We start from the raw sequence: 27,461 nt of genomic DNA, 5'->3' as shown, positions 1-27,461 counted from the left end.
CTGATACTCTTTTTATTTTTATTTTTATTTTTTTGGTAAAAGTCATCCTGTAATACTCATATTCAGGTTAGGTTGAATTCTCAAGCAACTGTAGCGATACTCTCGGGTAGATACTGTATTCCTTGGTTCGCTCAGGAGTTAGTCACTAACATTCCGAATTTCTCATAGTAGTTTGATTATTGTATGTTTTATCATCACATTCAAAAGTTAAATACCAGTGCCAACCTATTGGCAAGCCTTATTCATTCTATAAATGAAATTTTGTTTTTCCTCATAATTCCTAACATTCCTGATGATCTTGCCTGATTGGTCAGAAATGATGTGGATGGGATGATCTATTATGGTATGTAATTTTGTTGCATTTTCTTCTAATACATAGCCACATTTTCCAAAACCCCCCTCCCATCCCCTGGGAATTTATCCAGTCCATTTCCCAAAAATGGACCATTCATTTTCTTGTAGATGTGTAATATGTGTCCTAACATCACATTAAATGGTTGAAATCCATTTGTAAGTCAATTGTTTTGTTTTTTGTTAAGAGATTTATAAGTCACATTAAAGAGTTGTGATTAAATTTTTTTAAAAAAATTATATGACTTGTAAATGGACCTCAACCTTTTGATGTGATGTCTCTACAAGGAAATGGATATGGATTGCATATTGGTCCCACACCCCGCTCCTTAAAAAAAAAGTCAGTGTTCCCATCCCCATGCAAAGATGAGTGCCAGCTAAATGTGTCAACTGCGTACTAAAACCATTTAACAATACCGAACAGTGCCGTATAAAACCACCCCGTATCGCACAGTTCCAAATTCGGTACGGTATGTACCAAAACCGAATTTCTTCCTCATGGTTTTGGTTTTAGATACTCATACCATTGGTATGTACCGTACCAAATTAAGGAATATAAATGTAACTTTACAATTAAAACACTTTACCTTTACCCTATCCATAATTCCCTGTTTCAGTTTTTCATTTCGTCATTCACTCCTCTTCACAAATTTACTTGTTTTGTCTCTTTTAGTATCATATTATATCAATTGTTTGATCGCAATTTCATTAGGATCTTAATGAACTAATAACAAAAGTGGCATGGGTTCGTTCTTACTAAAATTATACTGCACTAGATACCGTGTATAAACTGTTTTTCTATACCGATTTAATATCGAAACCGTAAAGAACCAGTTTCACAAATACCAATATTATACCGTATTGTATAAATTCAGTACGATACAGTTTTGATTTTTGATATTCAAAGTTGGTACTGTACCAAAATTGTACTGATTGACACATTTACGGCCACTAATAAAGCTATGTGTGTGACACTGAGAGCGAGAGTATTTAGTTTGACGAAGAAGAGTATTCCTTCTACTAATAAAACGTCGTTTTCGGTGCAAGATTGGTAGTTGATTTATTTAATGCCAATGTGTCATTAATATAGCTGAGAGAGAGAAGAGTATTTAATTTGAAGAAGATTGTTTTCTACTGATAATGATCTTTTAGTTTTGGTTTTTGATATTCAAAGTTGGTACTGTACCAAAATTGTACTGATTGACACATTTACGGCCACTAATAAAGCTATGTGTGTGACACTGAGAGCGAGAGTATTTAGTTTGACGAAGAAGAGTATTCCTTCTACTAATAAAACGTCGTTTTCGGTGCAAGATTGGTAGTTGATTTATTTAATGCCAATGTGGCATTAATATAGCTGAGAGAGAGAAGAGTATTTAATTTGAAGAAGATTGTTTTCTACTGATAAAGATCTTCTAATTCAAAATTGTTTGAGTTACTTTCATTAAAGTATATTGAGAAGTTATAATATCTTAGCTATTCCACCATGTTACACTTTGAAACTTATTTGCAATTTTGTACATCTTAATATCTTTGTTCGAACAAGAACTCCATCATCAGATCTTTACTGTGTGTTTTCTTTTTTGTAGTTACTTGGATTTTTATTTTGAGTTTTTTTTTTTTTTTTTTTTTTTTTTTGGTTTTTTTGGTTTGCCAACCCCGGTTTATAAACCGGTGGTTCGACCCGCGTCGCACATCTGGCTGTGGTGGGTGAGTCTCCAGCGGGGATTTTTTGCATCCACAAGGATTCGATACTGGAACCTTACTTAAGCGAACCAAGCTGCTTACCACTTGGACCAACACCTGATACCGTCTCTATCGGCCCTTATCACCGTTACAGCCAAAACCGGCAAATGCAAAACATGGAAGACCTTAAATCACAATACGTGGATGCACTGCTTGTTCGAACAAGAATCAGTAAAGACAAGTACATGGAAGCAATAAAGACGATAAAACCTGATCCCCGTGAGTGTTACTTTGACGGAATATTCTACTTCCCTCACGAAGAAGAATTCCTAGAAGAGATGCTCGTTGATGGCTTGTTCATCATTGAGTTATTTCGCAAGTATGCAAAAGCAAAAGAAGTCCGTGATGCGAAACAAAGTGGTGTTCATGAGGTGGACGCAGACGAAGACGTGGTGTTGAACTGGACACAGGCGAAGAAAGCGGTGTTGAGGTGGACGAAGAAAGTGCTGTTGAGGGGGACGCAGACGAAGAAGGACGCAGACGAAAAAAGTGGTGTTGAGAAGGACGCAGCAGACGAAGAAAGTGCTGTTGAGAAGGAAGCCGACAAAGAAAGTGCTGTTGAAGTGGATCCCATATTCTATTCGAGTTTGAAGCGAGCAAGGGTTATTCGTGACTTGGCATTGCTTGAAAACCAAATACCCATGTCAGTTCTTCAAGCCTTATTCGAAGAAGAAGAAGAGAGTAAAAATGGTGACTCCAATCAACTCTCACTCGTCGAATCAGCCCTCGATTTCTTCGACGAATTGATACCTGGTGCCAAGGACAAGTACACTTCTTCAAAGGAAAATGGGTCTAATATTCAACACAAACATTTACTGGATCTGTTAAGCTTCACCCTTGAGGTTGGGCTTCCACCAGAGAAGAAGCCACAGTCAACCTTAACGCTAGAATCTCTCCCATGCGTGACGGAGCTCCGGCATTCTGGTGTTCGGTTCAAAAGAAGCGGCAACGAAAATGGCAGCTTGATGGATCTAAACTTCCACAAAAATGGAGTATTTGAAATCCCTCCAATATATGTAACTGACTTCACGGATCCCTTCTTCCGTAATCTTATTGCTTATGAGCAACATCATTATATGAAGGTAGGCACCGTATGACATCGTATGCTCTCTTGATGGATTACCTTATCAACTCTGCTGCTGATGTTGCAACTCTCCGTGATTGTGGGATTATTTCAAATCACCTGGGTGACGACAAGAGGTCGCTTCCCTCTTTAACAATCTCTGCTGTGAAATTTACACTAGTAATTTCATTTATGGTGAGCTTTACCGTGATGTCCGTAAATTTTACAAGTTCTTCTGGAATGAATGGAAAGCAAGTTTACGGCGGGATTTTTGCAACAGCCCATGGACGATCATTCCAGTGGTCGCAGCAGTTATATTTCTTTTTCTCTCTCTCTGGAGTGCCTTATTTTCTGCCTTTCCAGTCTTCAACGTTAGTTTCAGACATTAAATCTTAGATATTCATCAGCCCTTTTTTTCTTTTGAGTTTGGGGTGGGTGGGTTGGTTACATCTTCGGTGTCCTACAACTAGCTAGGTATCAATGTGTGGTATGTGTGAATGCACTATTTGTTGTATTTGTAACATCTCTCAAGTCTCAACTTTGGAAATTACTAGGTTCCATTGGATCCTAAGATTCTATACTATTACATATACGTCCTTTTATATTTCTTTTGGATGAATAAAATAATTATTAAACAAAATCTTAAATCAAAGATCAAACTTTGAGCTCATTTCTATTTGTACTTGTAATAAATGAATTTATCAAAGACATTTAAATGAGATCCTCTGGTGTATGTTTTTCTGATGATATTGTGTTAATTGATGAGACTCAAGTAAAAATTAATATCAAATTAAAATCATGGAGAACAGCTTTGAAATTAAAAGGCTTTAAAGTAAGTATTTCATCAACGGTACAAAATTAAGGTTGGATTAGCAATTTTGAAAAGTACAGGGGATACAGTAGTAATAAATCAAAGTACAGGGGGCCAATAGTAATTATCCCTTTTTACTCTTATTGTTTTTGAATAAATTCGCGCAAGATGTACACGTGTTGGTATTTATGAGCTGCAGTGAACCATTTTATTTTTCAAAAGTGAGCATAGACCCCATTATAGATTGGAGAAGCAGCTTCTAAAGCCTCACAGGAATTTCTTCCCAGAAAGTCTTCAACATCCACGAAGCCCACCAAGAAAGAGCCCAATCAGGATATGTTACACGGATCCCTCTTTGGGTGAGCTAGGAGCTACCGTGCTAAATTCTCATTGTGAGCCCATGGGAGCTACTTCTGAACCGACCCACTTAGAATTTCGGTTGTCTCGGTGAAAGGTGAACCGAAACATGAGCTAAAATTTGAAAATACAAAATATCGCCGAAATTTCATTGATATATCGCTGAATCGACCGATATATCGCCAAAATATCAATATTTTGTCAATTTCTTGCAATTTTTAGGTGGTTTCTTTCGCGATTCTATAGCATAATCTTTAAGTCAATAGACAATCTTACCAATTCTGTCCCAATTATTCAAAACTCAAAAGGCAATGCGCCAAATGTGACTAGGGAGGAGAATCTACATAGAATAATTTATGAAAATAATTCAAATTAGGAAGACATTTTATAGCAAAATTTTCAAGATTAATGAGCAATCTTACCAATTATATTCTAATGATTTAAGCCTCAAAAGTCAAGGTTGCAAATATGATTATGGAATAGTATATACATGAAAGAATTTATAGAAACAATTTAAATTATGAAGGGAGTCTATAATGGAATCTAAGGTCAACGGGTAATCTTTCCAATTGTGTTTGAATGATTTAAGGTGTTAAATGTGGCTAAGAAGGAGAATTTACATAGAATAATTTATAGAAAATAATTCAAAAACATCAAATTAGAGTAGACACTAAATTTGGGCCCAAAATGACCAAAAATACCCTGAAAAATGGGGTTTGTAATATGCGAAATTTCGGCGAGATTTCACCTAGTTCTCCAGGTAGCTAGCCGGCGAACCGTGGCAAACTTTTGTTCCTTGCATGTGAGTATTCTCTATAAACTAGGCGAGGATGTGGAGGAGGTCATTATGGAGTCAGATAGCTTGGAGCTGAAAAAACTGATTAACAACCTCGCAAAGGCCCAGCCCAAAAGGCATCAAACCCACCTTAGAGAATATCCATAACTTTTTATGGCTATTTCTAAGAATTCTCATACTTCTGCAAGATACTTTTTTGAGTCCAGATCTTCTTCACCCAAATCCTCCCATCTTCACCATATCTAACACAAGCCTGCCCGTGATACACAGGCATATCTATGTATGAGGGTGAAGGAATGAGAAGGGCAGTCAGGGTGGAGAGAATGTGCACTCTACTTTTCCATAAGAACAACTTAGGGCTTGTTTGGTTACTTAAGTCTGGAGTTTTCGAGAATCTAGAGATTTTAAATCTATAGATTTCAAATTTATGGAGTCATGGTTCATAAAATTAACTGTTTGGTTAGCTTGAATCTTTGGAATGAAATTTGTAGATTCATTCTGAAAAAAAATTTATATATCCCCACATAGTCTGCTCTTTTATGTCCTTCAAGATGGGGGGGTGCCGTAGCGAGGGTTGGTAGTGTGGCCAGAGGCCCACTTGCTTCTAACGTTCTACACCTTCTAACATAAAAAAAACATGTTGAATTGTCTTCGCCGCTTTTTCCCGATCGGCCCGACTTTCCCAAATGCCCACCACCGGCCCTTCCCCTTTCCGGGTCTGGATTTGCCGCGTCGTTTCCGTCGTCGTGGTCGACGGGGAAGAAAGAAATGAATGAATGTTCAAAAGCAGACTGGACAGGAAGTCGAGCTAGCTAACCTTTCGAGAGGAAGGAAATACCTACACCTAAGGACCGGCCATATGTACCTCGGGAGACCCGGCCCATTCAAATCAAAATAGAACGAGCACCTACGTTCTAAAAAAGTCGAGGTATTTCGAATTGTTTGTTGACACGGACAAAGTCAGGGAAACCCTTTGAAATGATTTCAATATTGGACCTTGGACATATAGCTTTTGCACCTATCCCATTCCTGTCAGTCGAGTAGTTTAGTATTGTTGTAAGCCCTTCCCTTGACGGGAGGTTGCTTTTCCGGTTGAAGATCCGGTTGCTTTAAAGACTTTTCGATCCCGGTATTCGATCTAAGTGCCCCTAGACGGTTCGGGCTTTTCTCGCTTGTTGCTTTCGCTTGTGATCGTAGACCACCCTAACGACGGTTAGGGGCAAAGCAACCTGACGCGTTGCGGCCAACTAAATCTCGCCTTCACTTGCTCCTTGATGTCGGTGGATCCAGGTCGTCAACTTACGGCACAAAGAGGCGCTTTCTTCATCTCCATCTCGATCAATATCTACACCTAGATGTGCTGCTATTTCAACAAGGGTCTGAAAGAGCTGATTCAACCCGGCAAACGGACTGAATCCCGTGAAACCATTTCATAGAAGTTCATTGATCTCTTCTTTTTATAAAGCAAATCGACTTCGATTCTTGAATAATCCACATCACTTCTGGTTCTATTGGAACAAAAGATTCCCTTTTTATGTGGAAGATAACCCAAGAAGAGAACTTAGCAGGGAAGTTGATAGCATTTATAGCTTCGTTAGAATCTGATTCTATGATGCAATCCGAAGCTTCTGAATTATTGGCTAGGTTGATAGCACTGAGAATAGCCATGGCTTCTGCTTCCAGGACAATTTCCCTACTCTCAAAAAGAGTACACTTTTGACAGTTTCTCGACCTCAATCATTCCATCTGGAGTCATGGTTCAAATGTTTAGCGTTTTTATCGTATGGGTGAAATCTCTGGATTTCACCTCATACCCATAAATCTACAGATTCACGTTTTTAGTGTAAAAATGTGAATCCCTAGATTTCATGAATCTAGGAATTCGCACAAACAAATATTTATAAATCTCCATTTGTGAATCAAATCTCTGAATTCATGCAACCAAACAGGCCCTTAGCATGCTCCATAATTCATCAATATAAGGCGTCATAGATTCAAAGAACGATTTGTGAGATTTTTTTTTTTTTTTTTACTGGTTTAACATGGCGTGTCTCAAGGATTTGTGGGCCTTAATATATGAGATTGCATTTGTTTGGTTTGGTTCAGCCCGATGAACATGTGAACTCAATACCTCAAATGGATTACAAATGGATTAAAAGAAAATTTGATGGTTCAGTTGGGAACTTAGAGGGTAGGTTTGATTAGAACTTTTCGTAAACTGAGGCGGTTTTATTTGTGAATTTGAAAACTTTAAAGTGTGAGAACAAATTTACATAACTACCATGTTTTCTAAACGTTAGATTTTTCCAACATCACCTATTCCCATTCCACGAATAATAATTAATTGCATGACTATGAACAAAAATCCACGAGGAGGAGACAACATCACACTATTAATATGATGAGTCTCATATCTAAGACATGGGACCCATTGTCTTGATGGTGAGACACTTATCGTATGAGTGATGTGGAGCAACCCTTCTCTTCATTTTATGTAGAGGAATCATTACTGTATTCATGCTTAAAACGAGTCAAGACATTATAACCATAAATTATGTGGGGCTCACAAATAAAAGATAATAAAACATTAAAATAAATAAATTCTATCATCCTAATCCTGTGGATCCCATGTAATTCTATTTTCCTTGCCTTCTTTGAATTATGTGGGTACCCACTTCAAATTACTCAAATCATTATTGACTTATATTAGAAGGATTATAGCAAACTTTTATTGGGATGAAGATACATATAAACATAAAATACATTGGTCCCTTGACAGAAATTATGTAAATCCAAGCAAAAAGGAGGGTTGGGTCTAAGGGATCATTTGCTACAAAATCAAGCTCTCCTTATGAAGAGTGCTTGGAAGTTATGGTCCAATCCAAATACCCCTTGAGCTAGAATGTTAAAAAATACATATTTCCCTAATTCTGATTTTTTGCAGGCCAAACTTGGAATTGTCTATCATGGGGTTAGAGAAGTTTGTTGAAAGGGTGTGATCTTCTTTAAAAAAGGCATGGTTTGGATTGTGGGAGATGAAGAAAAATTGATCTTTGACAAGATAATTGAATTCTTACTATTTATGGTTTTAAAATCGAATCTTGTAAACTGAAGGAATGCAATCTTTCCAAAGTTGCAGAATTGATTGATCACAATATAAGATCTTGGAAGATTGATTTATTGAAAGAAATTTTTTATCAAATAAGGTCCAAGAAATTTCAAAAATTCAACTCAGCCTATTTCCTCATAAAGATAATAAGTTTATTTGGAGCGGGACAAAATCTAGAAAATTCATAGTCAAGTCAGCTAATCTCTTTCTAAATAATTTGAAAGAAAATCCTACTGTGAACCACTCTAATGGAGAAGATGCCTCTTTTCCTGAAGATCATTGGAAGAGAATTTGGAATTCAAAAACCTTGCCAAGGATTAAAGAACTTATTTGGAAAATATGTACTGAGGGCATTGTTTCTAGAGATGGTCTTCGAAAGAGGAATGTTTAGATTAATCCTTGCTGCCCAAGGTGTGATGCAAATATTGAAATATCATAGCATATTTTCTTGAACTGTCCATTTGCAAAAGCCATATGGTTTGCTTCTTCTATTTTTCCTTCATCAATGCAAATGCTTGATTTTTCCTTGAAAGAATGGTTTTCTGTTTGGGATCCATTGTTTAAGGAGAATAAAAGATTTGTTGAGAAGAGATTCTCTATGATCACTTTCTTATTTTGGTTTATATGGAAGGCTGAGTTCATTTTTAATGGGAAGGACAGCTCACCCTTAGATGTGTTGAATGTTGCCAATTGAGCTTTCTTTGAATTCATTGTAGGAGCTAAGATTATAGGTAACTCTTGTTTTTTTTGAATGACAACAAGCATCAAAGACTTATTCAAATGTTGGTAAATGGTCTCCTCCACCTCATCATATTTTTTAAGATTAATTGTGATGGTGCATTGTCTGAAGACTTAAAGAAAGGAGCGGTGGGGTGGGGGTATATCATTCATGATTCTAGAAGTAAATTTATCACAACCTTCTCAGAAGGAATCAACTGTGAGTCAGCATTGGTTGCAGAAGTAGTTGTTGTTCGAGCGTGTCTTCTCCAAGCCATTAGATGTGGAGTCAAAGAGATTATAATTGAATTAGATTGTTTGGACGTGATAAAGCAAATTAATGCTTCCTCTCCGGACCGTGAAATCCTTTAGATCTGCCATGATATATATAAGCTTCAAACATAGTTTGTATATTGTGTTCTTGTTTTCATTTCAAGGTATTGCAACTTGATTGTGGTTTTCTTGGCTAAGGTGGCCCTCTCGGTCGAGCTACCGACTTTTTGGCATAAAACATCAATCTTTGGCTTCTTTAGATGTACAATGAAAAAGTCAATGCTTGTAAAAAAAAAAAGGGGAATTTAAATCCCCAACATTAATTATTTGTGAACTCGTCTGAAGATGTTGCCTTTGTGTGGAATATGGAATAGGAATTTCTTTTAAATGCTAAACCGCTCGGGGATGTTGTTCGTCAGTTTAACTGCCCGTGCGCATAGTGCTTTGCATTTGGAGAACGTTGCCGCCAGGAAATTCAAGCTCGCAGAGCAGATGAAAGCAATGAAAACTGAACGGAAGACCCCTCAGTAAGTTCCTAAAAGTGATTGTAGTCTTAGTTGCATTTCCGAATGTTTAATTTCCTCTTTATTAGGGTCCCAATCGGGAAAACTGTAAGGAATCTAACAACCCAACTTGGTTCTCTGCTAAACCCTTGGTCTCACAGATCCATCTCTTCAAAAGCCTATAAAAATCAGAACCCTTTCGTTGTTTCTTATCTCATCAGCTCATGTGGGCTCTCACCTGCAGGTGCTATCTCTGCTTCCAAGAAGATTAGTTTTGAATCCACTCAAAGACCAGACTCTGTTCTTACCTTCTTTAGAAACCAGGGATTCCCCGAATCCCAGATTTCCCGTTTTATTAGGCTTTGCCCATCACTCCTTCTGGTCTGTCCTTCAAAGATCCTCGTGCCTAAACTTGACTTCTTCCATTCTTTTGGCGTTTCGAGGCCAAATATTGTCAAAATCGTCTGCAGGAGCCCAGTTCTCTTGTCTTCCAGCTTGAAAAACAAAATCATCCCTGCTTTAAATTTCTTGAAAAGTTTAGTTGGGACCGTGGAGAATGTTGTTATTGTTTTAAAGCGTGAAGGTCGTTTCATCACTTCTGATACACAGAATGTGTCCCGAAATATTGCACTTTTGAGAGAAAATGGAGTAGTCGACACCAATATCTTGACTTTAGTGATGTGTTTTCCCAGCGCATTGACACGAAAGAGTAACCTGTTCAAAGATATGATTGAGGATATTAGACAACTTGGCATCGAACCTTCAAAGTACGTCTTTCTTGTTGCTCTGCACGCGTTTACATCAATGAACAAATCGACATGGAAGCAGAAATTGGAGGCTTATCAGAAGTGGGGTTTTTCTGAGAATGAGATTCTAATGGCATTTAGGAAGTATCCTTGGTTTATGAAATTGTCTGAGAGGAAAATAATGGGTCATATGGATTTCTTTGTTAATAAAATGGGATGGGAACAGGCAGTTATCCTCAAGTGCCCTCACATTCTCGGCCATAGTCTAGAGAAGAGGATTCTTCCAAGGTGTTCAGTTTTTCGAGTACTGATATTGAAAGGTCTCGTGAAGGAAGAAGATACGAGAATGGTATCTAAGTTGAAACAAGCTGAAAAGCAATTCGTGGAGAATTTCTTGGCAAAATATAAGGAAGAAATTCCTCAGCTCTCCAATTTTTATAAAGGGAATATAACTCTACTAGAACTGGGATATGAAGCTGACCAACTGTGGAAAGAACCTATTGTAGAAGGATTATCTGGTTCTGTCGCCTCCATTGGAGATAGGTCAGCCAGGTTTGTTGTAGGTGTTTGAGATGAGGTAGCTGCCAATATGACTGGTGGAGGAAGATTGCTGCCATCTGCAAAAAAATAGAGGTTATGGAAGTGAAGAACAGGGAGAAACTGAGAATGCCAGAAAATGTAGTTTGATCAGGTGACTCTGGTTGTTGGCAGATGATACTAAGATAGAATTTAAGTTTTTGAACCAAAAATTGATAGAGAATGAAAGTCTTCCACAGATAGCTTTGATGTGGTGCACATTCATAGTTCTTGTGTTACACCTGTTTAAAGACACACAACTTACCTAACATGCAAGAGTTATAGTGTTACACAAACTCTCCTAGACTGTAGGAGACAAGCCACAATGAGGACACAGTTTTTTACTCATCTTATTCAATGAGCCTGAGTTTGAAATTGAATGTGTTCTACTCTGTTGTAGTTTCTTTTTGTTGTCTTCTTTTCTTCTTAAAATTGTTGTTTCAATGGAACTCAAATCCCTCAATTGTTGAGAGTAGAACTACTTTGTTGTTCCGAAGAAAAATATTGATTTGCCTAAATTTGAATAGATCTTTTACTATTTTCTAGTTGTGTGCCTTTATATGCAAAAGTATGGTTTTTTTTTTGGGGGGTGGGGGGGGGGGGGGGCTGGACTAGATTTGAAGTCCCCATCATCATATTCTTTCATTCTGTGCAACTATTAAGGCCACTTATTTAGTATACATCTCTGGGAACTTGACTGTCTAGGATCAGCTGTTTTGCTGAGCCAGTAGCCCCTTCTTTCTTGCCTGGTCATGTTGTTGTGTGTTTGAGTAAAGGCTAGTTCCAGATTTTTGAACTTTGTTGCTTAAAATTTTGGAAAGTAATGTCAAGTAATTTCTGTTAATTGGCTTTAGGATTTTTTTTTTTATTCATTAAGAAATACCTAACTGTCTGTGCTATTTTATTACTGTTAATGGGTTATCTTTTACTGAAGAAGGCTCTTAATGCCACTGGTTTAATGTATCAAGAACCACTGTTTGCTGCTGAAGTCCTGAAATCAGTTGACTTGGTTACCTCTCTTTGAGAAGATATGGACATTATTTAGGATGGTAAAATATAGAATCCACAGTTGACTGCTTTAGGTAATGCTGGTTTCAGAGTTTTTACTTCAAACAATAGATGAAATATTCCTTTCAATATGTTTGATCATGAGTTTTTGGTGTCTCTGGAAATAGAGGCTAGATTCTAGTCTTTCATAGAAGTGCAGAAAAGTTAGGGAAGAAACCTAACTGGATGAATCATTGTTAAGGCATTTTATTAGATATTTGCTGTATTTGTATGGGAAGCACAGGCTATGCAGGTCCATATTTTTCTCCATTGTCCTTTCTCACAATCGATTTGGGATCTTTATCAAGATCCTTCATCGACTCAATCCTCCACTTTACTGGTGCAACTTCATAATTTTCTCAAGCAATTAAAGCCTACCTGTTCTACTTATGACACTTTCATATACAGTGGCAATCTCCTAGGGCACCTTGGATCAAAATCGATTGTGAGAAAGGACAATGAAAACTGTAGCAGCACTCTCCGAAGACCCCTCAGTGAGTTCTTATAAATAATTGTGGTTTTTGTTTTAGTGGCATTTTCGAATGTTTGATTTCCTCTTCATTAGAGTCCCAATTGGGAGAAATGTAAGGGATCTCACAACCCAACTGGGTTCTCTACTAAACCCTTGGTCTCACAGATCCATCTCTTCAAAAGCCTCAAGAAATCCGAACCCTTTCGTTGTCTTTTATTTCATCAGCTCATGTGGGCTCTCACCGGCAGCTGCTATCTCTGCTTCCAAGAAGATTAGTTTTGAATCCACTCAAAGACCAGACTCTGTTCTTACCTTCTTTAGAAACCAGGGATTCACCAAATCCCAGATTTCCCGTTTGATTAGAATTTACCCATCACTCCTTCTGGTCAGTCCTGCGAAGGTTCTACTGCCTAAACTTGAATTCTTCCATTCTTTTGGCTTTTCGAGGCCAAACATTGCCAAAATCCTCCACAGGAACCCAGTTCTCTTGACTCTCAGCTTGAAAAACAATATCATCCCTGCTTTCAATTTCTTGAGAAGATTTAGTTGGGACCGTGAAGAATGTTGTTATTGTTTTAAAGCGTGACGATCGTTTCATCCCTTATACACTGGAAAATGTGGCTCCAAATATTTCACTCTTGAGAGAAAATGGAGTAGTGGAGTCCAATATCGTGACTTTAGCCATGCATTATCCCAGCACATTAGTTTACCAAAAAAAAAAAATTATCCCAGCACATTATCGACTAGGAATAACCGGTTCAAAGAGGTAATTGAGGATATTAGGCAAATTGGCTTCGAGCCTTCAAAGTACTTGTTTATTGTTGCACTAAATGCGTTTACATCAATGACCAAATCGACATGGAAGCAGAAATTGGAGGCTTATCAGAAGTGGGGTTTTTCTGAGAATGAGATTCTCATGGCATTTCGGAAGTATCCTTGTTTTATGAAATATTCTAAGAGGGGAATAATGGGTCATTTGGATTTCTATTTCAACAAAATGGGTTGGGAAGCGGCAGTTATCCTCATGTACCCTCAACTTATAGGCTATAGCATGGAGAAGAGGATAATTCCAAGGTGTTCAGTTTTTCGGGTACTGATATTGAAAGGTCTAGTGAAGGAAGAAGATCTTAAAATGGTATTTCAGTTGAGATGAGTTGAAAAGAAATTCGTGGAGAATTTTGTGGATAGAGATAAGGAAGAAATTCCTCAGCTCTCTGATTTCTACAAAGGGACTATAGTCTACTAGAACTGGGGTATGAGGCTGATCAACTGTGGAAAGAGCCTACTCTAGAAGGATTATCTGGTCCTGTGACCTCCACTGGAGATAGGTTGGGTTTGGTGTAGGTGTTTGAGATGATGCAGATCAATGGTGTGAAGGAAACTAAGGAAGGAGAAGAGGGGCTTGTGTGGTTGTGAGGAATCGTAGTTACTTATTATTGAGGCTGGGTAATTATGGTTGTGGGTGCATGATACCAGGATAGAATTCAAGCTTTTGAATCAGAAATTGAGAGACAATGAAAGTGTTTCACACATTGCTTTGATGTTGAAAGTGTATATTTATGACTCTTGTGTCACAACTGTTATTTCAAAATTTAAAAGATGCAAAACTTATCTAACATACCAAGCTAGAGTTGTGTTACACAAACTCTCCTCGACTGTAGGAGATGGACCACGATGAAGATGAAGTTTGCTGGTTGTCTTATCAATGATTTACGATGAAGATGAAGTTTGTTGGTTGTCTTATCAATGATTTTGAATTTGAGTTTAATTCTGTTATAGTTAATTTGTATTTTCTTCTTTTCTTCTTGACATTGTAACCTCTATGGACCTTTTCAGAGAAAAAGATTGATTTGCCTAGGAAACTTTACTATTTTATTTATTTATTTTTATGGATTACTATTTTCTAGTTGGATGCCTATATATGGAACCTATATACAAGCCTCTTTTCGAGTGGCTGGTGGGGTAGGGTTGGGGGTGGGCTGGGATGGATTTGAAGACCCAGTCACCATATTCTGACATTCTTTGCCACTATTTACTGTAGATATCTGGGAACTTGACTGTCTAGGAAGAGCTGTTTGCTCAGTAGGTATGCCCTTCTTTGGTAGTCATTTTATTGTGTGCTTGAGTAGAGGCTAGTTCAATATCCAATAAATTTTCTGTTAATTGAGGGTTTACATTTTTTTAATTGGTTTCAGGATTTATCCTTACATTCATTAAGAGCAGCTAACTCTCTATTTTATTCTATTAGTGTTGATCGGTTATCTTTTGCTGTATAAGGCTCTTAATGTGAATTGGTTTGATGTATCAACCACTGTTTGCTGGTGAAGTCTTGAAATCAGTGAGCTTGGTTACCTCTCTTCGAGAAGATACGGACATTGTTCAGGATGGTAAAAATCAGAATCCACAGGTGGCTGCTTTAGTTAATGGTGGTTTTCAGAGTTTTTACTTCAACCGAAAGGTGAGACATTCCTTCCAATTTGTGAATGATGAGTTTTTGGTGTCTCTGAAAATAAAAGCCAGATTCTACTCTAGTCTTTCACAGAAATGCAGAATATTCTCCTAGGGCAAAGGAATAAGGGGTAGGGCAGCAACCTATCTGGATTAATTGTCGTGTGTGGTGTGAACCTTGTAGGAATGAGAATGAACACAAATTTCTGGGAGCTGACATGCTGCTTTATGTTCTACTGAAGTACTGGAAAAAGACTTGCTGCTTGATGCATCTGCAAACGGAAAAAGGAACTGAATTGATGAATCACAAAATTGACAGCTATTGCCAAGCAAAATGTTAAGTAGGGTCTGCAACAGCACAAGATTATCTGAAGGAAATATACCAGGATGCATTGGAAGGACCACTATACAGGTTTGAAGCAGCTTCAAGAATAACCGGTTCAAAGATATGATTGAAGATATTAGGCAAACTGGCATCAAACCTTCAAAGTAAGTGTTTATTATTGCTCTACATGCATTTACATCAATGAACAAATCGACATGGAAGCAGAAATTGAGGCTTATCAGAAGTGGGGTTTTTCTGAGAATGAGATTCTCATGACATTTTGGAAGTATCCTTGGTTTATGAAATTGTCTGAGAGAGAAAATAATGGGTCATATGGATTTCTTTGTTAACAAAATGGGATGGAATGGGGTTGTTCTCCTAAGAACCCTGTTCTTCTCGGCTATAGCCTGGAGAAGAGGATTCTTCCAAGCTGCTCAGTTTTTCAAGCAGTGATATTGAAAGGTCTAGTGAAGGAGGATGATCTTAAAATGGCAAAACAGTTGCAAAAAGCTGAAAAGCAATTCCTGGAGAATTTTGTGGAAAAATATGAGAAAGAAATTCCTCAGCTCACTGATTTTTACAAAGGGAATATTAGTCTACTAGAACTGGGGTATGAAGCTATCAATGGAAAGAACCAATTGTAGATGGATTATCTGGTTCTTTCACCTCCATTGGAGATAGGGCAGGCTTGGTGTAGGTGTTTGAGATGAGGTAGATGCAAATGCCAGAGAATGTAGTTGGACTGATCAAACTTGGCCAGCATCAAAGAGATGATGTTTGTGGAGGAAACTAAGGAGAAGAGGGGTTTGTGCTTGTGCTTGTGCTTGGGGAGTTGTAGTTATTATTGAGGATTGGGTGACCATGGTCGCTGGTTCATGATACCAAAATGGAATCCAAGTTTTTGAATTGGAAATTGAGAGACACTGAAAGTCTCTTGTGCATTGCTTTGATATTGAAAGCGTAATAAATCTAGTGTTCAACTGTTTTTAAAAATATAAAAGATGCAAGACTTATCTAGCATACAAGCTAGAGTTTTAGTGTTACACAAACTCTCTAGGACTGTAGGAGATGGACCACAATGAAGATGAAGTTTGTTGGTCATCTTATCAATTATTTTAAATTTGAGTTTAATTCTATTACAGTTTGTTTGTATTGTGTTCTTTTCTTCTTGACATTGTAATCTCTATGGACCTCTTCAGAGAAAAATATTGATATTTTGTCTTTATATTGATTAAGAACTTGATGCTTGATGCATCTGCAAACAGAGAGAGGAACTGAACTGATGTGTGACAAAGTTGAGAGCAATTGCCAAGGAAAATGTTAAGTAGGGTCTGCAATGGCAAAAGAGTATCTGAAGGAGTAGATTCATATGCGTTGGAGAAGCCGCGGTACAGGTTTGGACGAGCTTCAAGAATGAAATTATATTCTTGAAGACATTGGTAAATAGTGTTCCTTCTAAATTTCAAATGTTGTGATAATTTTTGCCTGAATAATTGAACTACCTAAATTATCCTCAAGTCTTTTACATAAAAAACTGTTGTGAAACGCTTTACTAGTTAGTTCCTTCAATCTTTTGGCAATTTTAGGGCCAACAACATCTTGTTTTTATGTTTTTCGATCAAATTCTATTCAAACTTGATCTTTATAGACATATTATAAGTATTCCACTAAAGAGACGCAATCCTATTATGCAATCTATCTCATCATGTAACCTTAGTTTCAATCTATCTTTTTTTTTTTTTTTATTGTATTATTCATACTCTTTAACTTTTTGTAATACAAAGACTAGTGGATGTGCTTCTAGCAAAGTGGTGGTTGTCTTTAATGTAGAAATACTCTTCCCCCTTGTGGGTCCTAGTAATGACAAAAAAGGGAAAAAGAATTTACCTTTCTCGCCTAGTTTTAACTCACTTTTCCAAAGAAACAAATTTGGTTATAGCTTTCTAGGCTGTTTTTGGAGCAAAAACTCAGTTATCCATACTATAGTGGACTAGCCAAGCAAGGGTGGAGCTGCCCCAAGGGCCCATCCCCATGTTTTTGAAATTTCTTTTTGAAATCAAAACTTTATTAAAAGAGCGAGAGAAAAAAAAAAAGAAAAGAAGAAGCTGTTCCAACATGTTACATTCTGTGAAACTCATGGCCATGCTGCTTCTCAAGAACAAAAGATTGGGAGAGAATCCAAGAGGCCAGTCGATTCAAGAAGGATTTCATGTTCTATATTTAGAAGCCCAACAAGAAAATCCGCCAATCAACTTGTCTCCCTAACTCCATGAATAATAACACCCGGTGAAACTATTCTGCAATTGGTGAGTGATAAACACCCAAGATTGACCATATAGCCACTTGTGAGTCGAAAACTACTGCCACCTTGTTACACTGAAGTTGTTGTGCAATCTATAGTCCCCTCCTTATAACGGAGATCTTAGCTTATAGAATGTTTGTAGAGTTTCTTTCTCTCTTGAAATTTTTTAGATTTCCATTATGGCATTCTTTTCACGTAAAAGATCAACATTTAGTCTTTCCTAATTTTTACAATTTCTCCCTCTATTTCTTATTTTTGAGATTTTTTCTCTAACCCTCTTTTCATGTGTGAAATATCAGTACTTGGTTTGTTGATGGACGAAATATTTTAACTGTAAAAATTATGAATAAAAAAGTCATCTAGTTTAGTGTGAAATATCAGTACTTTGCTCGTCTGATATTACATCCAAGCTTTACCCCTATGACCAAGATGAATGGTTATGCAATAAAAGCCTTATTTTTATAATTTGGCCTCTATTTGGCCTCTATTTGGCCTTAATTTTCCATTTTAGTTTGAATTGGATTCAAGATGATATATTATAAAAAAAAAAAAAAAATTTAAGATGGTTTTATTGGTACAAAAAAAATAAAAAAGATTCAAGAGGTTCCAAATAATTATTCTAGCCAGGGAGCCGTTAGTAGCAAGGACAATCTGTCATTATCCACATTTGTAATCAGGTTCCAGCGTTATCCACGTTTGGGTTCAATCCAGCCGGGTTTGGCGGCTTCAATCAATGAAAAATAAATAAATAAATTTTAACTCAGCTTTTTAAACAAATAATAATAATAATAATAATAATAATAATAATAATAATAATAATAATAATAATAATAATAATAATAATAATAATAATAATAAATTTTTTTTCTAACCCAGCTTTGAAAACATCTCATTTTCACCGATCCATTTATTACCCAACGGGGATTCCACACCGTTTGTTCGCCTTCCGCTTTCGCCGTTGCAGAAGGTTGGTCTCAACTCTCAAGCTGCAGAGCAAATGAAAGCAAAGAAAACGGAGACGATTTCGGAGCAACCCTTCGTAAGTTCCTAGTCAAAACTGATTCTGCTTTTCTTTAAGATTTCCGAATGTCCAATTTCCTGTTCAAGAAAGTCCCAATCGGGAGAATCGTAAAAGGAAATTCAACAACAATATCTGGGTTTTCTGCGAAACCCTTCATTCCTCAAATACTTCTACTCAAGATTCTCAACAAATGAAGACCCTTTCGTGGTCTCTTACCTCATCAGCTCATGTGGGCTCTCCCGCGCAGCTGCCATCTCTGCATCCATGAGGGTTCGTTTTGAATCCTCTGATGGACCAGATTCGGTTCTTGCCCTCTTAAGAAAACATGGATTCACCGAATCCCAGATTTCGAGTCTCATTAGAAAGTATCCGTTAGTGCTTGGTGCCAGTCCTACAAAGCACATTCTCCCCAAACTGGATTTCTTCAATTCCTTTGGCGTTTCGAACGCTGACACAGTCAAAATCCTTTCTAAGGATCCAAGGATTTTCCTTTTCGGCTTAGAGAACAAAATAATCCCTGCTTTTAGTTTCTTAAAGAGTTCTATTGGAAATGTGGAAGATGTTGTTTCTGCTCTGAAGCGTGAACCTCGCATCATTAGCTGTGACATTCAAAATGTCGCTCGAAATATTGCAGTCTTGAAAGAACAAGGAATGCCCGATTCTAATATCAAGCTTTTACTAACCAACCATCCGGTAGCGGTGACGCCTACAAATGACAGGTTCAAAGTGAAAATTGAGGATCTTCTGCGAATGGGTTTCAGCACTTCAAAATACTTGTTTATTCCTGCTCTTAATGTGTTAACATCATTGAATGAATCCACATGGAAGAAGAAATTGGACATTTATCGAAGTTGGGGTTTTACTGAGGATGAGATTTACATGGCATTTAGGAGGTTCCCTTCGTTTATGACACTTTCTGAGGAGAACATAACGAGCCATATGGATTTCTTTGTTAACAAAATGGGTTGGCAACTGGCACTTATCGTATCATTTCCACAAATTATTGGGTTTAGCTTGGAGAAGAGGATCCTTCCTAGGTGGTCACTTTTCCAAATATTGAAATCAAAAGGTCTGGTAAAGCAAAATCTGATGTGGCGCCTGTTGAAACTGAGTGAGAAGCAATTCTTGGAGAATTTCATAATTAAATATGAGAAAGAAGTTCCTCAACTCTTGGATTTATACAAAAGGAATGCTAGTCTGCTAGGATTGGGAGATCGAAGTGAGGAATTGGTTTCAAAGAACCTCTTGTAAAATACTTGGACTTTGGGAATTCGATAACTACCAATAAATGTTTCTTTGTGCTATTCTTTTCCTTGTTGATTGTTTTTTGTCAGCATGAACCTCAAGTCCATCCATTGGTGACAATGAAATTGTTTTTTTTTTCCCTTCTTTTTTTCGTTCTGAGAGAAATATTTATTTGTATGAATTGGAAGGACCTGTTCCTGTTATCTAGTCAGGTGTCTTAGACTTGGGTGGCTTCCTGCCTCAAAAGCTACTGTATACAACTATTAAGGTCATTGGTTCAGTATAGAACTCTAGGAATTTGATTGCAGGAGGAATTTGATTGTGTCCTGCTGTCCTGTTTCAATTCTATCACTGTTGAACTGCTTTGAACCCGGCAAGGAGGCACCAATTTGTTGTCTGGGTCATTTTCTGTTAGTTGTGGTTACTTGAGTAGGGGCTGGTCCCTGAATTACAGTTACTCAAAACATTAGCAGGTGAGTACCAAGTATATTGGTGTTGAAATTAGGGGGAACTAAATTTATCTTAGTATGTTATTATATCTGTTAAGATGGCTGCTTCTATAATTATTTTGATAAACTCTTATGCTGATCTATATAACCAGCGGAAAAGAGAAAGATGAAAACCATGTGTTGTATTTGGTTCTGAACTTGTGGGTGCTGAAGTTACTCTGTATTTAGTACTGAAAATTGATTTGGTTTCAGTTATGCTTACACCTGTCTGGCACATGGACTTTTACAGTAAATGTTTTTGGATTACTGATTGCAGTCATGGTTGGTTTAGAAGTCTCCACCCATAGGAATGTGATATCTGCAATCTGATGTGGTCCAATAAGTCAGCCTTTGTTGCCTTTACCTGTAGTCTTGTGCTTCCTGTTCCTCAATTCTAGCTTTTTGATTGCCTTCTTGATTTTTACTCGTACTCTTCACTTCTCATGGATTTGGTGCTGGAACTCCTAATATTATTCTGCAGATGCAGCAGCACAAGAAATAGGAAAAAAATAACTTTAGAAATAGAGCAAGGCTTGGTTGCTATAAAAATTTATTTGGGGAAACAGAGGACATTTCATCCTTCAAAGGTCAGAATAAGTCTTGGAAGCACCAGAAATGTTTTTCTCTGGTTGCTGAAGGAAATCATGTGATGAATCTCAATGCAGGTACCATCATTTCAGAATGTTTAGTGGGATCACGTATTCTCCATCTGGCAGCTTGTTCATCCAACTATCAAAGAGATGAAAACACAGAGATCTTCATGAGGAGGTCTTCTAAAGCAGATTCAGCAGGAAGTAGTTCAGAACTGAATACTGTAATATGATGTTCATTCATGGTTCCTCTATTTCTGATTCAGTTCTGTGTAGATTCAGTGTTTGTTTTACCAAATCCTGTCAAAAGGCATTTAAAAGTCATTCAAGGTTACTAACCACTTGACATACTTCAATGACTCTGCCAAGTTGAGATCACAGTCTAAATTGTGCATGGGACATTTGGATAGATCTCAGTTTTGACATCTCCAGCAAATATGAACCCCAAGAATGGGTTGCTGTGTATTCTTTTGTATTCACAGTTCTGTCCTAGAAAATGACATTTCATGACTACTAAAAGAACAGAGCAATCCAGAAAAATGCTACACTACAACATACAATTGATTAATCCTGTATAAACCTTTTAAGAAACATTCTTCCATACTCCCCCTCTTGGAACTTGGAAGTAAACCAAGGTAGCTAATCTGGAAAATGGCGATATCAATTTGAGCATAGTTGCTTAAGTTTTTCTTCTGAATTTAACTACTGTTGAAAGAGGATTTATGTACCTGCCATAAGTTGGGATAGAGCTTACCACATTTGAGTGGACCTCTAGCCTAAGAACATATGATCATCAACAAATGGAAATCAACTGACTTCGAGTTTATGCTAAAAGTATGCTGGTCATTAACCACATATTGATCTGAAGATGCATTTACAGAAGCAAATGGTAGAATGTCATTACTAGTGTTAGATCCAAATACCTTTAAACCCATTGCTGAATCATAGCTAATTTCATTCAACTGCCAAAAGAAAACAAATGACTGTGGGATTTAATATATGGATTAGATTTCTTTTTTAGGTAGAATATTTGGATTAGATTAAGAACCCAAAAGAGAAAAAGGTCACTTCACAGTTTATTTGGTTCAGTTCAAACGCATAGATATTAGTCCAAAGTTGAACCAAACCAAATTTCACTTCTAACTTCCCATATTCCGAAGAATAGAACCATCACAACATACCTACACCCAACTGCCAAAGGAGGTTGCCACACAAGGGGTCTTAATGGGTTGATATGAGAGTGCACTTCTATTTGCTATCGCTAGAAGAGCCGTATAGTAGAGTCAGAATGAGTTGGGATCCTCGACCTTGAGAGTACAAGATACCATTAATCACACCTCTAACCACAACCAGGAGGGACTGACCTCTAAATACAAACAAGGTGGACTCTTCTCTTAGAGTTGCGATGAAAGAGCATGAGGGCAGTGCTATCTGTACTCGGATTGAATAACGATCGCCAATTGAGGACACAGAGAGCTCTAAACAATTTTTGAGAGAGAGACAAAATTATAGTTTGACGATACTGGAAAGTGATTGATTTTTTACCCAAAAAGGGGGGGGGGAATAGGGAGAAAAATCGTTTGTTGTGCACAGCAGAGTGCGGCGCTAAATTACGACACGTGTAAAATACCAGTTTAATGGTTGAGATCAAAATTGTTAGTTTTAAGTGTAAAAGCCCCTGAAAAAAACCCATTTAACCCATGCCTGCCCCATACGAAAAAAACCCGAATGATTAAAACTCTAAAAATCCCACCTAAAATCCCATCTCTGAAATCGTCTTCTTCCTTTCTCCATTCTCGGTTTTGGGATTTGGAATTGTCCGGTGCCGGTGATTTTGTTTGATTTTCTTTGGTCAAGCAAGACTGTGGCAACTTGGTTTAGAGTATTTGGCTGCCATGTTTGAATGAAGGGTAGCATTTTGTGCATCTGGGCGTTATGTTTTTTGTGGAGTTGTGGTTGATGTTCTTACAATGGGATTCTTCTGGTGTGGGAGAAACATTTATGATGTAAAAATTGTAATTTTGGGTTATAGAGTAAGTGCCTGCATATGCATAAAGTTTGGGGATAGTGGTGAATGAGTATTAGATTTGGATAGTATTGTTAAGGTAATAAGGTCACAAAGAAATTTGACGATTTGGATTTCTAATTGAAGATGCATTTCTAATTTGGATAGTCGTGAATGATTGTAGATTTCAGATGCATCTCTGATTTGGATAGTGGTGAATGAGTACAACTGACACTAGCCATTTTTACTATCCGACTACATCCGAATTCGGTTTGAAGGAGAAGGATTTGATGGGAGTTGGAAAAAAGGGTTTTGAATGATTGGAAATGGGATGGAGATCTTTTCATTGCTAGTCTATTGAATTCAACTTCGTTGGAAATGATTGGAAGGGTTTTCGTTGGATTGCAAGAGCAGCGAGTCGGTTTCTGCCAGACCAGGAATCCCTGACGGTGGTGTTTTGTCTTTGGTTTGCCTTCTTGACCAGAGAAACTCAAACAAAATCACCGGCATCGGACAGTTCCAAATCCCAAAACCAAGAATGGAGAAAGGAAGAAGACAAGTTCAGAGATGGGAAATTAAGTGGGATTTTCAGAGTTTTAATCATTCGGGTTTTTTCATATGGGGCAGACATGGGTTGAATGGGTTTTTTTTTCAGGAGCTTTTACACTTAAAAACTATCAATTTTGATCTAATCCATTAAACTGATATTTTACAGGTGTCGTAATTTAGTGCCACACTGCTATGCACAGCAGAGAGATGTGCACAACAGACGATTTTTTTCGGGAAATAGTGATCAATTTATGTGTTTCTCGCTCCTTAAAATTTTACTTAGTTTTAATTTTTTATTTAACATTTTTGAACATATTTTTCAACCGCATAACATGATATAGGGTTACAAGTTTGCCCCCAATGGTCCAAATATACTCAATTTGGCCCAAGCTTGTAAAGGTTTTTGATTCAAAATTCTAACCCTAGAGTCTATTAAGAATTGATAGTTTGAGTAAGACTTGTCCAACCCAACCCTACCGCCTTTGATAAAATTATGATAAAAAAAGAAAAAAAGAAAAAAAGAAAAACTATGCATTATTTTATTTTTGATAAAATTACAGTAACAATACGAAATTATTTCTATTTCTTTAAACTCTTACCATGAGCCGGTGTGCCCCTTAGAAGAAACTCTACTTTTTTCATTTTTCATCATTTTTTTTCATTGATTTGTCATTTTGACATACCAAACTTAGTTTTCATTCCAAAATTTATTATTGACAAAAGTTACCAAACAATTTTAATTTTTTTGACCAAAAATGGATTCTTTTATTCGTTTATTTTAAAAAGGTAAAATACAGAATGAGAATTGACACCAAATATGCCCATAGTCTTAAGAGGGGAGTAGTGAAGAATGTTTATTAAAGGGTGTATACAGGATTTACCAATTGTATGTTGCAGTGAAGTATTTTTCAGGATTTCTCTGTTTATATTAGTAGTCATGAGATGTTATTTTTTAAGACAAAACTGTGAATATCATCAAAGACTAGTCAAAAGTCCATCTTGAGGTTCATCTTTGCTAGAGATGTCAAAAACAATCTGAAAGCTACCTATATGTTTGAGGCACAATTTAGTCATGTGATCTCAGCTTGTCTCTCATTGAAGGATGTCAAGTGGTTTGAAGCTTGAATGACTTCCAAAAGCCTTCTGAAGGGATTTGGTAAAACAACACTCAATTCACAGAGAAGTGAGAAAATCAGTTCTGAACTACTTCCTGCAGAATCTGATTGAGAATACATCCTTACGATGATCTCCAATTTGATCTTCATCTTTTTGATAGTTGGATGATGAAGCTACGAGATGGAGAATGCATGATGCCACTAAACATTCTGAAATGATGTTACATTCATCATAGATTTTCTTCAGTAACCAGAGCAGAACATTTCTGGTGTTTTCAAGACTTCATTCTGACCTTTGAAGGATGAAATGTCTTCTGTTTCCCCAAACAAATTAACAAATTATTATAATAAACAAGCTTTGCTCCAATTGTAAAGTTACTTCTCATTTTTCTTGTGCTGATGCATCTGCAGAATAATGTTGTGAGTTCCAGCACTACTTCCATCAGAATCGAAAGGTAAGAGTTGATCAAGAAGGCAATTAAAGTTTGAATTGAAGCACAAGAAGCACAAGACCATAGATAAAGGCAACTAAGGCCGACTCATTGGACAAATACACTGCAGCTTCAGTACCCACAAGTTCAGAACCAAATAACACATGGTTTTCATCCCCCTCTTTTACTCTGGTTATAAAAATCAGCATAAAAGTTTATCAAATAATTATAAAGGCAGCCCTCTTAACAGATAAAACAACAACTTCAAATAAATTTACTTTCTTGAAAATTCAACAAAAATTTACTTGCTACTCACCTGCTAATGTTTTGAGTAACTGTCAATCAGGGACAAGGCCTACTCCTACCAGAAAATGACCTAGCAACAAATTAGTGCCTCCTTGCCAGATTCAAAGCAGTTCAACAGTGATAGAATTGAAGCAGGACACAATCAAATTCCTAGAGATCTATACTGAAATAATGACCTTAACAGTAACAGATCCTTCCAATTCATAGAAATCAATATTTCTCTCAGAAACAAAAAAACAGTTTCATAGTCACCAATTGATGGATTTGAGGTCTGTGCTGACAAAAGCAATTGACAAGGAAAAGAGTAGCACAAAGAAGCATTTATTGATATCTGTTGAATTCCCAAAGTGCAAGTATTTCACAAGAGGTTCTTTGAACCCAATTCCTCACTTCCATCTCCCAACCCAAGTAGATTAGCATTTCTTTTGTATAAATCCAAGAGCTGAGGAACTTCTTTCTCATATTTAATTACGAACCTCTCCAAGAATTGCTTCTCACTCAGTTTCAGCAGATACCCCATTTTCCGATCTTGCTTTACCAGACCTTTTGATTTCAATATTTGGAAAAGTGACCACCTAGGAAGGATCCTCTTCTCCAAGCTAAGCCCAAGAATACGTGGGTCTGTCATGACAAGTGCAAGTTGCCAACCCATTTTGTTAACAAAGAAATCCATATGGCTCGTTATGTTCTTCTCAGAAAGTGACATAAACGAAGGGACCCTCGCAAATGCCATATGAATCTCATCCTCAGTAAAGCCCCAACTTTGATAAATGTCCAATTTCTTCTTCCATGTAGATTCGTTCATTGATATTAACACATAGAGAGCACGAAGAAACAAGTATTTCGAAGTGCTGAAACCCAGTCGCAGAAGATAGTCAATTTTCTCTTGGAACCGATCATATTTAGCCATCACTATCTCAGGATAGCGAATCAGTAAACGCTTGATATTAGACTCGGTGACTCCATGTTTTTTCAAGATTGCAATATTTCGAACCATGTTCTGAATGTCACAGCTAATGATGCGAGGTTGACGATTCAGAGCATAAACAACCTTTTCCAAACTTCCAACTGAACTCTTTAAGAAACTAAAAGCCGGGATTATTTTGTTCTCTAAGCTGAAAAGAAAAATCCTTGGATCCTTGGAAAGAATTTTGACTGTGTCAGCGTTCGAAACGCCAAACGAATTGAAAAAATCCAGTTTAGGGAGAAGGTTCTCTGTAGGACTGGCAACAAGCACTAAGGGATACTTTCGAATGAGACTCGAAATCTGGGATTCGGCGAATCCATGGTTTCTTAAGAGGGCGAAGAACCGAATCTGGTCCATGACAGGTTTCAAAACGAATCCTCATGGATGCAGAGATGGCAGCTGCACGTGAGAGCCCACACGAGCTGATGAGGTAAGAGACCACGAAAGGGTCCTCATTTGTTGAGGCTTTTGAAGAGAAGTATTTGAGGAATGAAGGGTTTTGCAGAAAACCCAGTTGTGTAGAGGAATCCCTTTTAACGGTTCTCCCGATTCGAACTCTTTTGAAGATGAAACTAAACATTCGGAAATGTAAAGAAAAAAGCACAACTAGTTCTGACTAAGAACTTACGAATGGTTGTTCTGAAATCGTCTCTGGTTCCTTTGCTTTCATCTGCTCTGCAACTTGGGACCAACCTTCTGCAACGGCGAAGCAGGAGGCGACCAACGGTCTGGAAATCCCATTTCGTAATGAATAAAGACTTGTGAAAATGAAAATGTTTTAAAAGCTAGTTGGAAACTTAGAACTTTGAAACCTAAACCCAAATAGTTCCAAACTTCCAATATCTGAATGGGCCTTAAGATGCCTGAATCCATGAGGTAAAGCAGACTGAGAGCCTCACCCATTTGGGCTGTACTGAAGTAAGCTGGAGAAGATTGGGCCAGAACAAGTGAACCATTGGGCCTAATCAAAGCACAACCAAGCCCACGATGAAGGGAAGATGGAGGAAGGCTTGCATCACATACCAACACCCCATCAAAACCTAAAATTAACACGTGTGTCATCATCTAATTGAATCCGGATCTTCTCCCGTCGTGCTCCCCC

The 27,461-nt window shown here is 37.4% G+C and overlaps 2 protein-coding genes and 3 pseudogenes across 2 annotated transcripts; 4 read left to right on the top strand and 1 right to left on the bottom strand.

The window, feature by feature from the left end:
* The first annotated feature begins 2,213 nt into the window (after positions 1-2,213).
* Positions 2,214-3,266, top strand: LOC149016625 (uncharacterized). The gene has a single exon (XM_089156789.1). The coding sequence runs from the start codon at positions 2,214-2,216 to the stop codon at positions 3,192-3,194; it is 981 nt and encodes a 326-aa protein (XP_089012915.1). The 3' UTR covers positions 3,195-3,266.
* A 6,362-nt stretch (positions 3,267-9,628) lies between these two features.
* Positions 9,629-11,616, top strand: LOC149016624 (uncharacterized). Its single transcript, XM_089155931.1, has one exon. The coding sequence runs from the start codon at positions 9,793-9,795 to the stop codon at positions 11,041-11,043; it is 1,251 nt and encodes a 416-aa protein (XP_089012057.1). The 5' UTR covers positions 9,629-9,792; the 3' UTR covers positions 11,044-11,616.
* A 251-nt stretch (positions 11,617-11,867) lies between these two features.
* Positions 11,868-16,593, top strand: LOC149016623 (uncharacterized; annotated as a pseudogene).
* Positions 16,594-18,569: 1,976 nt separating this feature from the next.
* Positions 18,570-21,636, top strand: LOC149016622 (transcription termination factor MTERF8, chloroplastic-like; annotated as a pseudogene).
* Positions 21,637-24,374: 2,738 nt separating this feature from the next.
* On the bottom strand, positions 24,375-27,126 carry LOC149016621 (uncharacterized; annotated as a pseudogene).
* Between the last annotated feature and the right edge of the window lie 335 nt (positions 27,127-27,461).

This window comes from Hakea prostrata, chromosome 5 (assembly GCF_041222555.1).
Source record: "Hakea prostrata isolate BN-2017 chromosome 5, UWA_Hpros_2, whole genome shotgun sequence".
NCBI lineage: Eukaryota > Viridiplantae > Streptophyta > Magnoliopsida > Proteales > Proteaceae > Hakea > Hakea prostrata.
This window is presented reverse-complemented; position numbering and strand designations above follow the sequence as displayed.

Coding starts and splice junctions, on each gene's coding strand:
- LOC149016625 (XM_089156789.1), top strand. CDS start 2,214: ATGGAAGACCTTAAATCACAATACGTGGATGCACTGCTTGTTCGAACA.
- LOC149016624 (XM_089155931.1), top strand. CDS start 9,793: ATGTTTAATTTCCTCTTTATTAGGGTCCCAATCGGGAAAACTGTAAGG.